Source organism: Odontesthes bonariensis, chromosome 9 (genome assembly GCF_027942865.1).
Source record: "Odontesthes bonariensis isolate fOdoBon6 chromosome 9, fOdoBon6.hap1, whole genome shotgun sequence".
In the NCBI taxonomy this organism is placed as follows: Eukaryota; Metazoa; Chordata; class Actinopteri; order Atheriniformes; family Atherinopsidae; genus Odontesthes; species Odontesthes bonariensis.
The window spans coordinates 35,096,328-35,110,009 of NC_134514.1; the positions used below are offsets into that span (position 1 = coordinate 35,096,328).

At 38.6% G+C, this 13,682-nt stretch overlaps 1 protein-coding gene across 2 annotated transcripts in view; it reads left to right on the plus strand.

Annotated features, from left to right (window-relative positions):
• The first annotated feature begins 449 nt into the window (after positions 1 to 449).
• The window catches only part of LOC142388636 (alpha-2-macroglobulin), a 53,492-nt gene continuing 40,259 nt past the window's right edge, over positions 450 to 13,682 (plus strand). For both annotated transcript variants that reach the window (XM_075474135.1, XM_075474136.1), the window contains exons 1-9: positions 450 to 650; positions 1,630 to 1,810; positions 4,421 to 4,586; positions 7,140 to 7,192; positions 7,949 to 7,969; positions 11,793 to 11,961; positions 12,084 to 12,168; positions 13,219 to 13,336; positions 13,426 to 13,540. In XM_075474135.1, the coding sequence (XP_075330250.1) occupies positions 568 to 650; positions 1,630 to 1,810; positions 4,421 to 4,586; positions 7,140 to 7,192; positions 7,949 to 7,969; positions 11,793 to 11,961; positions 12,084 to 12,168; positions 13,219 to 13,336; positions 13,426 to 13,540 (991 nt within the window). In that variant the 5' untranslated portion in view covers positions 450 to 567. The remainder of the gene's footprint in view (positions 651 to 1,629; positions 1,811 to 4,420; positions 4,587 to 7,139; positions 7,193 to 7,948; positions 7,970 to 11,792; positions 11,962 to 12,083; positions 12,169 to 13,218; positions 13,337 to 13,425; positions 13,541 to 13,682) is intronic.

Sequence of the window (13,682 nt, forward strand, 5' to 3'; positions counted from 1 at the left end):
CAGCATTGTTAAACTTAGTTTAAGTGCAAGGAATACATGCCAAGTGTCTGCAAGAAGCCACCAAGGCCCCTTAGGTTCCGCACTGTGTTATTTCCATTTTCTTCACTACTATTTGCCTGATAACGTCAGGCCTGTCAGGCTTGTCATGCTACAATTCTGTGGGCAGTATGTCTGCATGCCAGTGGCCTCAGTATTTTCACCTTTCCACCCTCGTCATTTACAGCCCTTACTGATGGAAAAGTGTGCATTCGTGAGATTCTCCAGAAAGTGGCCTTTTAGCTGCAGGCACGACTGTCATTCGACTGCCGGGAAGTGAAACCCTGTGGAATGGGGAGGAGGCTCAAATGTCCAACGAACTTTGGGGGGAGTAACCCACAAGGAGGGGATAGCTGGGGGGTGGTTTGGGGGTATAAACAGCAAGCCAGGCCACCGCTAACGCAGTGCACATCCCTGCCTGTGAGTCCGGTTCACAGTGCGCACAGCAGTCTGGCAGCGCGTCCTCATTCTCCTCGGTCTCTGCTCGTGCTGTCCCGCGGCTTTGCAAAGCACCAGCTGGGCTCTGCAGACATGGCACCTGTCCTCCAACTATTTGCAGTCACAGTCGCAACAATTCTCCTACAAACTGCGACATCAGCCAGCCTCAATGACATGTAAGTACAAATCTTTTGAATCATCTTATGTTGTCAGTAAAAGTTCCAGCTTGGGGCTCCAGCAGCTGATAAGCAGGAAACTTTTCCTGGTTGCAGAAATGGCATCAGTATTCTCAGCAGCACCTGGCTGCTGAGCCATAGCTCCATTCAATTTCTCCTCCATTTCTCATTGGCATCAGCAGGCTTCTGCATGCAAAATCCAACCAAAGTGTTTAGTTGAATTTAGGTGACGCATCAGTGTGACAATTTTCACTTTACTCACACTGTTCGACATGTTTTTAGTTGTTATTGAAAATGTTTTTTTTATTTTATTTTATTTTATTTTTTTATTTTATTTTTTATTTACCTAAAAACGTTTGTAGTGGCCATTTGTCCATTAAAAAAAAAACAAATTAAACTTAAACCAAACAAAATCAAAAGACCCCTGATGTACCATGGGGGATGTGGTTTAACGCAGGCAAAAGAAGATGAATGTCCTAAAATGAATTCTTGCGTTTTTTTCTGATTTATTTATTTCCAAACAATAAAACAAACAAAAGAACGAAGAAAACCTACTGCTCTCTCCCTTTCCCTGGTAAAAACCATCGGCCCACCCCGGTGCATGCTGGCACTCCAGGTGCCCAGTGTGACCCAATTATCAAAATATTCTAAACAAATAACTAACAAAGAATATTAGCAAAATAAATCTAATCTAAATAAAGCACTGAAATTAATCAAATAAAGTTACTCATAATTAGCTAATTAAATTTACAACTAGAACTAAAAAACAAAAACTAACTCTACAAATAGCTCCTACAACGTTCATCAGTCTTTCTTCCCAAAACAATACAATATCTCAAATCATTTAAACCCTTGAAACCAATAACAACTAACCAATTTAATCGGTGAAACCTCAGTGGGAACCAGAATATTCTGTTCATAATGTTTTGTCCAAATCTTTACACTCGTAATTTTCTATTTTTATTCTTTCTAAATGCAGTAATTATGCAGTGACTGTCAGCTCCCATGTGACAGGAGGGAAACAGGAGATCCTGTGTGCCCACGTCCACAGCCCCATGGAGAACATTTCTCTGACCATTAGCCTGTCTGTGGGCTCTACAAACAGTGTCATCCTGGAGCAGCCTGTTAAAAATGACTTCTACCGCTGCTTCGAATTTCAGGTCAGTTCTCTTTTTTTTTTTTTGTACTTTCAAACTCATAAAAATACCATTTTTGTCTCTGCAGTATTTGCTTTCCCGATTGCCAGAGAGGTAGAACATGACTGTTAATGTTTGAAGAGATTAAATGTATATATAAGGTTTCAAAGTTACTGTTTACTTTTCCCTCCTCTTGCCCCTTACATTTACTGACCCAAATCTTGGCCTCATACCTCGTTATCATGCGCCATGACCGAAGCTGTCAACACCAATGGGCCTCTGTAAATAACTGCTCTGGTCTACCGCTGCCTGCCGTTATGCAACTTCCAGGTCTTGCTACTTATTGATGGGAAACAACAAGCCTGCTGTAATCAGCTCTGTGTCAATAGCACTTTGTTTCAGTTTATTCCTCCATAATATTTGGCCCTGCTTCAGGACTGGTCTGGCGTTTTCTCCCTGCAACCAAACAAAGCATGTTTTCTGCCAGAAACCAGGGTCACAACACCCAGCACATACCTGTATAAAATTTTAGGGTGTGGTTTTGACCACTGTTATGTAACAGCAGCGCCATATGCTATAAAATTACTAGGGGTGGGCAACGATTAAAAGTTTTAATCTAATTAATCACATGATTTACCTGATTAATCGCATTTGTACGCAAAATCCAAAAACGAATCCAAAAGTAGTGTATAGCTTTTAGCATTTAGTTTTATTTTAAATGTGCTGCCATATGAATGAAAGTGCCATAACATTTGTTGTGCAAACACAGTTTTAAAGGGACAGTTCGCCTCTTTTGACATGAAGCTGTACGACATCCCATACTAGTAATATTATTTATGAACATTTTCCTACCCCCCGCTGCGTCCTGTGAGCCGAGTTACAGCCTCTTTTAGGCGGTGACGTAAGTAGTCCGGCTAGTTGGCTGGGGCTTCACAAATAAAGCGTTTTGCTTCTGAAAAGAATATGCATTCAAAAGAGTAATACGTCCATGTGATTTTGCATCACAAAATCGTATCTTCCGAAAAAGTTACACCTCACAGTTCCGTACCCTTCTCCATGTTTGGTGGATCCGCCAATTACTTTCTTTTTTGGGTTCCCCAGCAGACAGCAACAGACTTTTACAAAATAAAAGCATGTGAGCAACAGACTTTTACAATAATATAATAAATAAAAAAAAACTGTTAATGCGCGATAAAATATTTATTGGCGATAATTAATAAGCTGGTTAACTCGTTATTATCGCGTTAACTCGCTATTTGTCAAGACAATATATATATATATATATATATATATATATATATATATATATATATATATATATATATATATATATATATATAGACAGAGAGAGAGAGAGAACGTTCACGGTGAGAACCTCAACTTGGCTGTTAATGCAAAAATTTATTTTTAAATACGTGCTTTTATGTTGAAACAAGTAAAACAGGAAGTAGCGCCGGTTAGCTCCGTGAGCTTCACACAGAGACCGAGGAGCACCTGTAGCAGAGATGTTACCTGCTAGTTTATTTTAATTTTATTACTCCATGCTTTGTGGTGTTTGCTGTAACTGTGTGAATGGGATGCATTCAACAGACTTTTACGATAGTAAAACCTGCGTTAATGCGCGATAAAATATTTATCAGCGTTAAATAAGTTTACGCGATAATAACGAGTTAACTCGCCCAGCCCTAGAAATTACAGTAACATTTCATTCAGTAGAAGTCTGTTTCTTATTGTTTTCTGGTCTTAGATGTACAGTGAACCCTCGCTATAACGCGGTTCATCTTTCACGGTCTCGCTGCTTCACGGATTTGCATCGTGCATTGTGTTCTGCATTCTGATTGGCTAAACAGTCTCTCCGCTTCTTCTCTACCTGTGTGTCAATAACGTTGCGGTTTAGTACACGTACACGTTCATTACAATTCTCAAACATAATCGATGGTGGCATGTCGGTATATATAAATCTTTTTGCCCTGAAGAAAAAAGAGCGACAACAACTACCGATAACGATGTTCTTCTCTCGAAAAAACACACCTGCACCGCGGGCTTTAGAAGAAAAAAACGCTACAGAGCGGGGTCAGGATGCAGCAGCTCAGTCAGAAGAGCAGTGAAATACACGTGAGTCACTATTTGTCCCACTGTACTTTGTATTTCTTTTCATAATCAATTTTCATTTTCTCCCGTTCTAATCCAATGACTCGGGTCGCGGTGGGGCGGCGCTGATCTCCGCAATTTGAAGCCTTCAGTTCGTATTGATGATGAAAATGATTATTTTACAGTACAGTAGTTATTTGTAAAAAAAAAAACAAAAAAAACGTTTATACAGTACTTTTATTTGTTAAACAAATGCTTGGGCCTTTAAAAAGGTTTTGTTATTTGGTTTCAATGTATTATGGAGTATTTCATTGTATAATAATTGTAAAAAAAAAAAGGTTTCTACTTCACGGATTTCGCCTATCACGGGTTCTTTTTGGAACGTAACCCCCGCGAAAAACGAGGGTTCACTGTATTACTTCCAAGTACTCATACTCTACCACTGCAAGGACACTTAAAAGTGTGGAAGCTATACTATTTAGCATGATGCCTGCTAACCAGGCAGAAGAGTCCATTCTAAAAAATGTTTCGCTGGTATTGCAGGTCCCTTCAGTGCAGTCCAGAACTGTTGCATCCATTCAGGTAGCACTTCGGACTGGCAGCGACTGGAAAAATGAAATGAGCAAGAAGACTAAAATCCTTATTGAGCCTCCTGCTTTCATCCATATCATCCAAACTGACAAACCGATCTACAAACCTGGACAAACTGGTAGGTGTTTAATGTCACAAATCCTCTTGGATGGTGTGTGAAGCTTACAGCTGTGCGGTGCATTTGATGATACTTTGCTGCAGTGTTGCTGTTCAACTTGCCCACATTATCATCTCTGCACTGCTTACCAATTCAGCTGCACTTGCACAATTTTGAGCGACTTCATTATTTCTGCATAATGCTGAGCCATCACTTGAAAACTTTAGGAATTATGTCTAAATTCAGTGCTCAGAAAAAAAGGGTGCTTCCTTAAAGCTGCCGTCGGCAACTTTTTTTTTAGTCATATTAGCTTGAACTGTCATGGGATTCTGGAAGTAGAATATTAAATAGGCTGTTTAGGAAAAATCCCGAATTCTGTAGCTCCCTCTGAAGCCTGTAATAGTGCTTGCAAAAATCGAGGATCGCCCGAGTTTGTCTGTTGGCTTGTCTGGATGTTCGTTCGTTCGTCTGTTCGTGCTGCAATCTTGCGACCTGCCACAAGGTGGCCAAACAGAGCCAAAGCCAGACAGAATGCATAGTGCGCGGATTGAATGCATATTGCGCGGATTTGCTGTAATTAGCACAACAAAAGATTGCAACGGCAAGCCAGTGTGCATAACTGCATATAGCGTGCCCAAAGCCAGACAGAATGCATAGTGCGCGGATTTACTTGCACGGCAAGCCAGTGTGCACGGCGAACACTGCTGTTCAATAATGAATAGGGAGAAGGGAATGCCTCTTCTGCTGACAGCGCCAAAGAACAACAAGTAGCCCACATCAGGAACGTATGTCCATACATGGCTCGCTATCCACAGGTAGGTTGGCGGTTGGCGGAGGTCTGCACTCTCTGAGTGCATTTCTAGTTATTTATCTATTATCTGAGGAGAACAGTCACCAACCACGTCTTCCATGCTGAGCGTGAGTCTGCCCCCAGCTTGTGTGTGCGCACAGTGGTGTGAACTCACGTGCACAACCTCGTCTACAGAGGGGGAGGGACCTGAAATTTGTATCAGTTCGAATTTTCTGACTTTAGACTCGGAATTTTGAAAACCTGCCGACGGCAGCTTTAAGACTTCTGGATGGAGGCTACTTTTAAGGAATATCCAAAGCATAAAAAAATTTGAATTTTTGAACCCATCAGTGTGTTTTTGATAAACTGATATAATCAAATTATTTTTTTACAGGTAAACGTAGATATGTTCAAGATGTTTACATGCATAATTATGGTTGTCGCTTGACAATATGCCCATGTGCTTTACATGGTTTTTTTTTGTTTGTTGTGTTTTTTGAATCTCATAAGAAGGGTGTTATTTTTTTGATTATTCTCTGTATTTTTGAACATCATCTGTTAATGGTGGGTAAAACCCCAGATGGGAACTGTGGAGCATGTGCAGAATTTAAAAGTAATTTTCTGTCCATTTGAAAGTATATAAGCAGGAGGAATTCAATGACCTACCACATTATCTGAGTATGTTTGTCCAACTTTGAGGAAATTGATTCAGCATTCAACTTTTTTTTCCCTAAAACATATAAAAAGATTTAGGGAGAAACCCACTGGTATTACTAAAGGCATATTTCAGACTTTGATATTCTCTGAAAGTTTAATCTCCACTGGCAGTTTGTTCCACTTGTTTGCAGCATAACAGCTAAATGCTGCTTCTCCATGTTTAGTCTGGACTCTGGACTGGACCAGCTGACCTGAGTCCTTGGATCTAAGAGCTCTGCTGGCTTTATATTCTCTGAACATATCACAGATGTATTTTGGGCCTAAACCGTTCTGGGATTTGTAAACCATCAGCAGACTTTTAAAATCTATTCTGTGACTGACTGGAAGCCAGAGTAAAGATTTTAAAGCTGCTGTGATGTGTTCAGATCTCTTAGTCCGGGTTAAAACTCCAGCAGCAGCGTTCTGGATGAGCTGCAGATGTTTAATGCTCTTTTTGGGAAGTCCAGTGAAAAGAGCATTACAGGAATGGAGTCTACTGGAGATGAATGCATGGATGAGTTTCTCCTGGTCTTTTTGGGAGAGGAAACCTTTAATTCTGTTGATGTTTCTGAGATGGTAAAAAGCTGCCTTGGTGACAGCTTTGAGCTGTCATCAGAAACATAGTTCCTTATTTTTGATTGTGTTATTAAGAGGAATTCAGCAGATTTATCTCATTATCCAATATGCATGTATACATGCATATACATTTTTTTAATTTCCGCCATTTCTATTCTATTCTATTCTATTCTATATTACCTATTGTGTGATTTTAATTTATTTATTTTTTTAAATTTTATTCATTTTTACAATTATTATTTTTTAATTGTATTTATTTATTCTGTTTGTACACTTAGTATGCCATTTTACTCACAATACTCAATTCAGTTCAGTTTATTTATATAGTGCCAAATTACAACAAATTGTCATCTCCAGGCACTTAAATAATATAGTCCAATTCAAGCCAATTGGAGTTTAATTCATTGTTATCATAATTATTTTCAAAATAATCCAATTCACAATATTCTGCATTACCTTGCGCGTGTTTCACGATTATACTGATGGTGATTATTTCTTTCTTGTCTTTAAAGTCCAATTCCGGATTGTCTCCATGGATGCCAATTTCATCCCTGTAGATCGAGTGGTATGTTTAATCTCCTCGTTTTTGTCAAATACACATAAATTGTTGAATGTGTGTCGTAATTTCAGCTCGTGAATTTCACAATGGGCTGTGATTTCTAGCAAGCACTCTGTAAATCTGAAGAACGAGGTCTATTTTGGTTCAGGAGAGTGGGAGGTGAAAGTAGGGCTGTTTGTTGATTTTTTTTTTTTTTTTTTTTTTTGAGGACGGCGTGGGTGTGAAGCGCTGTGTGGAGTAGTGTGATAAACATGCCGTCAGAGTTCATTTGGCACACACTGCATTTGACCCAAACATCTGAATCAATAGTGGCGCAGTTCTTTCCCATTTGTGATGAGAGCATAAAAACATGTCTGAAATGTGAAATCTGTATCTCCATATAATCCATATCAAATGATGATGAAAGTGGTTGCTACAAATTACAACATCAGTTGTACTTAATACATCGTGTTTTTTTTGTTTTTTTTTCACACTTTCAGGCTTGATCACACATCTAATTGTTGAAGATACCAATATGTCTTTTGTGTTATCTTGAATTTGGGAAACCCAATATGTTGCCCCATGCTCGGTTGAGATGATATGATATTTGCAGCTGATAGGATGAGCAATATGTCTGATTAGGTGATAAACTCTATTGGGGGAAAAAGATGGCATATATTATTGAGAAATGTTTACCAATAACTTCTAAGATATTGCACTTATAGTGTGTTTGTGTTGTAAAGATTCTTTGTGCCGCATTTTGATTGTGTCTTTTCTTTTCAGTACAAGGAAGTGGCGCTCCAGGTAAGAACTTAAAATGGCTGCTATTTATCTGCATTTGAGAGGGCTAAGGCACTGGCATTTCTCCTCAAAACTGCGGACTTGCTTTTCTTTTTTCAAAAGATTGAGAAAGAAGATAAAAAATTCTGCCTTTTAGAGTTGGAGTAAAAAGGCAGGCAGAAAAGAAGAGTGAGAGAAAAGGCATTATTCAGTTCAGTCCAGTTAAACCAAACAATGGATGAATGAAACTGCTAAACTGCTGGTCTGCCTGCAGTCCAGCAATGCCTCCAACTGAAAAAAATCCTGCCTACGATAATTGATAACACCACAAAGGACCCCTCAGATTAGTGACCAACTGAAAGTCTATATTAAGCAAGAGTTTCAGAATCAGACAGAACTATAGCGAAGCCAAAAGGCCTTCCAAGTCCTTTAAGTGAAGAGGTGAGGCGGCATAGAGAGAACATAACCCTAGCCCAACTATTATGAAAGGTGTTTCTGGTCTGAAATTAAAAACAAGCAGCATTTTTTTTTTCAAAGAATGATACCATTTCTCCTTTTAAATAGTTCAACATCTTTGTATTTTATGTTTAGTTGATTTAAATGGAAATTCAATTCAATTCAATTCTTTTTTATTTATATAGCGCCGAATACAACAAATGTCATCTCAAGGCACTTAGAAAATAAAGTCCAATTCAAGCCAATTGAAATTCAATTAATTGTAATCATAATTATTCATAAAATAATCCAATTTGTTCATATAGAGCCAATTCAAAAACAATTTTTTAGCTACGGAAACCAACAGATTGCACTGAAAACTTTTTCTTTTTCGGTCCAATCTCCCGTCCTGAGCGTGCCTGAGGCGACTGTGGAGAGAAACGACTCCCTTTTAACAGGAAGAAACCTTTGGCAGAACCAGACTCAGGAAGGGTCATTAAAGGGTGTCTGCTTCCCGGACATTTACTGGCAGCTTATTCCACAATAGAGGGGCCTGATAACTGAAGGCTCTGCCTCCCATTCTACTTTTAGATACTCTGGGAACCTCAAGTAAACCTGCAGTTTGGGAACGAAGTGCTCTGTTAGGAAAATATCTTACAATGAGATCTTTAAGATATGATGGAGCTCGGTCATTAAGAGCTTTATATGTAAGGAGAAGAATCTTAAATTCTATTCTGAATTTAACAGGGAGCCAATGAAGAGAAGCTAAAACTGGAGAAATATGATCTCTCCTGTTAGTTCTCATCAGAACTCTGGCTGCAGCATTTTGGATCAACTGAAGGCTTTTCAGAGAATATGTGGGACAGCCCAATGATAAAGAATTACAGTAGTCCAATCTTGAAGTAACAAATGCATGAATTAGTTTTTCTGCATCACTCTGAGACAAGATGTTCCTGATTTTAACAATATTACGAAGATGAAAGAAGGCAGTCCTAGAAACCTGTTTTATATGCGAGTCAAATGATAAGTTCTGGTCAAAAATAACTCCAAGGTTCCTCACTGTAGAACTAGAAGCCAAGGAAATACCATCTAGAGTAACTATATAGCTAGACAATTTCTCCCTGAAACGCTCAGGTCCAAAGATAACGACTTCAGTTTTGTCTGAATTTAGAAGCAGACAGTTCTGAGTCATCCAGGTCTTTATGTCTTTAAGACATGCTTGTAGTCTGACCAACCTATTGGGTTCATCTGGTTTTATAGATAAGTACAGCTGAGTATCATCATCATAGCAATGGAAATTTATGCCATGCTGTCTAATAATGTTACCTAATGGAAGCATGTATAAAGTGAAAAGAATCGGTCCAAGCACAGAACCCTGGGGAACTCCATGACTTACTCTGGTGTGTGAGGAAGATTCTTCATTTACAAGAACAAACTGAAATCTATCAGATAAATATGACTTAAACCAGCCTAATGCAGTTCCTTTAATCCCAATAACATGTTCAAGTCTGTGTAATAAGATACTGTGATCGACCGTATCAAATGCAGCACTGAGATCCAACAGGACAAGCACAGACACAAGTCCGCTATCAGAGGCTAAGAGGAGATCATTGGTAACTTTCAGCAGTGCAGTTTCTGTGCTATGATGCACTCTGAATCCTGACTGAAACTCTTCAAACAGATTATTTCTGTGTAAATGATCACAAAGCTGAGCTGCAACTATTTTTTCAAGAACTTTAGACATAAAAGGGAGATTGGATATAGGTCTCTAATGAGCCAACACCTCTGAATCAAGAGTAGGTTTTTTAAGTAAAGGTTTAATTACAGCAACTTTAAAAGTCTGAGGTACATATCCTGTCAACAAAGACAGATTGATTACATCCAATATGGAAGTGTCAATTAATGGGAAAACCTCCTTGAACAGTCTGGTTGGGATTGGGTCTAAAACACAAGTTGATGGTTTAGAAGAGACTATTGCTGTTGTTAGTTCAGAGAGATCAACTGGGCAGAAGCCATCTAAATATAAATCAGGTTCTAAAGATACTTCTAAAGCTGCTGTACTTGATGATACATCACTGATAATAGTGGGAAGGACTCCATCAATCTTCTCTCTGATAGAAACAATTTTATTGATGAAGAAGCTCATGAAATCATCACTGCTGAGAGTTAAAGGAATAACTGGCTTAGCAGAGCTCGGACTCTTTGTCAGCCTGGCTACAGTGCTGAAAAGAAACCTGGGATTGTTCTTATTCTCTTCTATCAATGATGAATAATAAGCAGTTCTAGCTTTACAAAGGGCTTTCTTATACGTTATTAAACTATCTTTCCAGACTAATTGAGACTCTTCTAAATTAGAGGAACGCCACTGTCTCTCCAGCTTTCTTGCAGTCTGCTTTAAAGCACGCAGCTGTGAATTATACCAAGGAGCCAACCTCTTCTGACTGATTACCTTCCTTTTCAGAGGGGCAACATTGTCCAGTGCTGTACGCATTGAAACTATAGTGCAGTCAACTAGAGTCAAGTGCTGCTGGAGTAAAGTTTAGGTAGTCGTCCTCTGTCATATCTGCACATGGCAGTGAAGAAAAGGATGATGGAATTAATTCTTTAAATCTGGTTACAGCATCCTCTGATAGACACCTTCTATATGTAAATTTCTTCTCAGAAACTGAATAGTCAAGTAATGTAATCTCAAAGGTTATGAAAAAATGGTCAGATAAGACTTGGGTTATGAGAGAACACTGTTAACTGTTCACTCTCAATGCCATAAGTCAGCACAAGATCAAGGGTGTGATTAAGGCAGTGAGTCGGTCTGTGAACACTCTGAGGAAATCCAATAGAGTTCAATATAGAATTAAAGTTCATATTCAGGCTGTCATTTTCAACATATACATGAATATTAAAGTCACCCACTACAATGACTTTATCTGTACTAAGCACTAACTGGGATAAAATGATTTTTTTTTAAGGTTTGCAAAGGTTAGCATTCAGTTTTTTTACAGTTGACACGGCATCCCAACCTAAATAAGGTTTTTATACTTAGTTGTACCATGTCAGTTTACACATGGAACACACATAATAAGGTAATCCAAGGTTGTTGGGTAAAAAATGCCAAATATGAAATGAAGGTCACAGAGCACTAACTGCAATATTCTTTTTTTAAAGCTAACATTTCCTACTCGATATGTGGGAGTTGTGTTTGACTTTGATCTTTTCTGTGAAGTTCCCAGAAATGCGATGCAAGGACACCAATGACAAATAGATTTCACAACTGTGAACTGTGATCATATGCAAAACTTAACTCACCAAAATTGTATGAAAGATTAGGTCAACTCCCTAAATTCAGATTGTTAGCTTTAACAGAATGGAGAATGAAGTAACATTTAATCAATATCAATGTTTTTACTATCTGCAGGATCCGAATTCAAATCGCATTGCCCAGTGGCTGGATAAGGCCATTGTTGGCGGCATACTTGACCTTTCGCACCCCATGATTCCTGAAGCTGTACAGGGAAGCTACATGATCACTGCCTTGACAGACGAGGGAGAGAAAATGTCCCACAGCTTTGACATCAAGGAATACGGTGAGATGCAGTTATGGTTAAAAAAAAAAAAAAGGACATTTTAGTTACAAAAACACTGCCTTTGAACTACGTTTTGTAACTTTTCACTTGAAAGACTTTTATTTCTATTTCCATTGCTATAGTTTTGCCAAAGTATGAAGTAAAGGTTCACTTGCCCAATGTGATAACCATCCTGGATAAGCAGGTCACGATGAGGATTTGTGGAAAGTGAGTGTCAAATCATGGTTATTGGTAAGATGGCTATTAAAAGTGGATGAGTACATTTTTGTTGTTTTTATGATAATGTCAAGTGAAGTACAAGTTACGATGATGCAGCTATTCCCTTTTTTCGACTCTTTAAATAATTGAACTGTTTTTGGAAATATGTCGGATGTGCAGGTCAGTGGCAGCAGTCCTGGTTGGAGCTTGGTCAGTTATTCTATTTCATTACCTTGCTAGTGTGATGATGAATTCCCTCCAGATGGGACTTTTTGGGTCATCAACTTTGGTGCAGAAATTACTGTGTGTCACACTGATAACTAGGGAAGAGTCATGGCAGCATTAGAAATCTCCCCTTATGGACTCTCATTGTAACGACGACAACTGTACAAAGTATTTGCTACTGAACTGCTAATTAATAGTCTTAAACAAAATCTGACTAATGTAAAAATTAGGGCTGGGCAACGATTAAAATCTAATCTAATTTTAATCGCATGATTTCCCTGATTAATCGCATTTGTACGCAAAATCCAAAAAGGAATCCAAAAGTAGTGTATAGCCTTTAGCATTTAGTTTTATTTTAAATGTGCTGCCATATGAATGAAAGTGCCATAACATTTGTTGTGCAAAAACACACTTTTAACATCAGCATCTTTCTGTAGTTTTTATGTAGAAGCCTCGCTCCACTGTCTGTTTCCTTGAATGACTTGCTGCCATCAGTTGTGTGTTTTGCCTTTAAGTGATATTTTAGACTGGAACTACTACGCTGAGAAGACAATTCAACTTGGCTGTAAATGCAGGAGTTTTTTTAAAAATTTATTTTGAAATGCATGCTTTTATGTTGAAACAAGTAAAACAGGAAGTTTATGGAAATTAATGCACATTGTCCATAAATAAAAGATGACACTAAGGAATTTAAGACCTTCTGGTTGGAGGATGTCAAGACTACCTGGTGAACCATGGCTGCCACATAATACTTATCACCTTCAGTGTAAATTCAGCCCTTTAATCTGCAGAAGAACAAACAGCATCTCTGTATTTCTGCTCACTCTCCTGCAGATATACGTATGGGAAACCAGTTCTTGGTTCAGTAAAGGCAAACTTTTGCAGAACTATCACCTGGTTTTACTGGCATATACCGCAACCAGAAACCATGTGCAGGATGTTTGAACTGACTGTGAGTATTCCAAATGGAAAACATGTCACTTGTTATCTTCTTGAATGGTGGTTTATTTTTTTAAATTCATCTGTTTAATTATCTTCTAGACGGATAAAAGTGGATGTGCCACACAAATTGTGGACATGGAGGAATTTTTCCGTGACAAGTACATAAATACAGACAGCTTTGAGGTGACCGCTGAGCTGGAGGAATATGGCACAGGTAGGCTGACAGGGACCCACGTGAAGAGAGGGACAGACAGACAGACTGTCCAATCAGAGAAATCTTATCCATATCCCTTGCAAGAACACAGCGTTCAGTTCAACTCTCGTTAATCTCAAACACGCAGTACTCGATGCCAGAT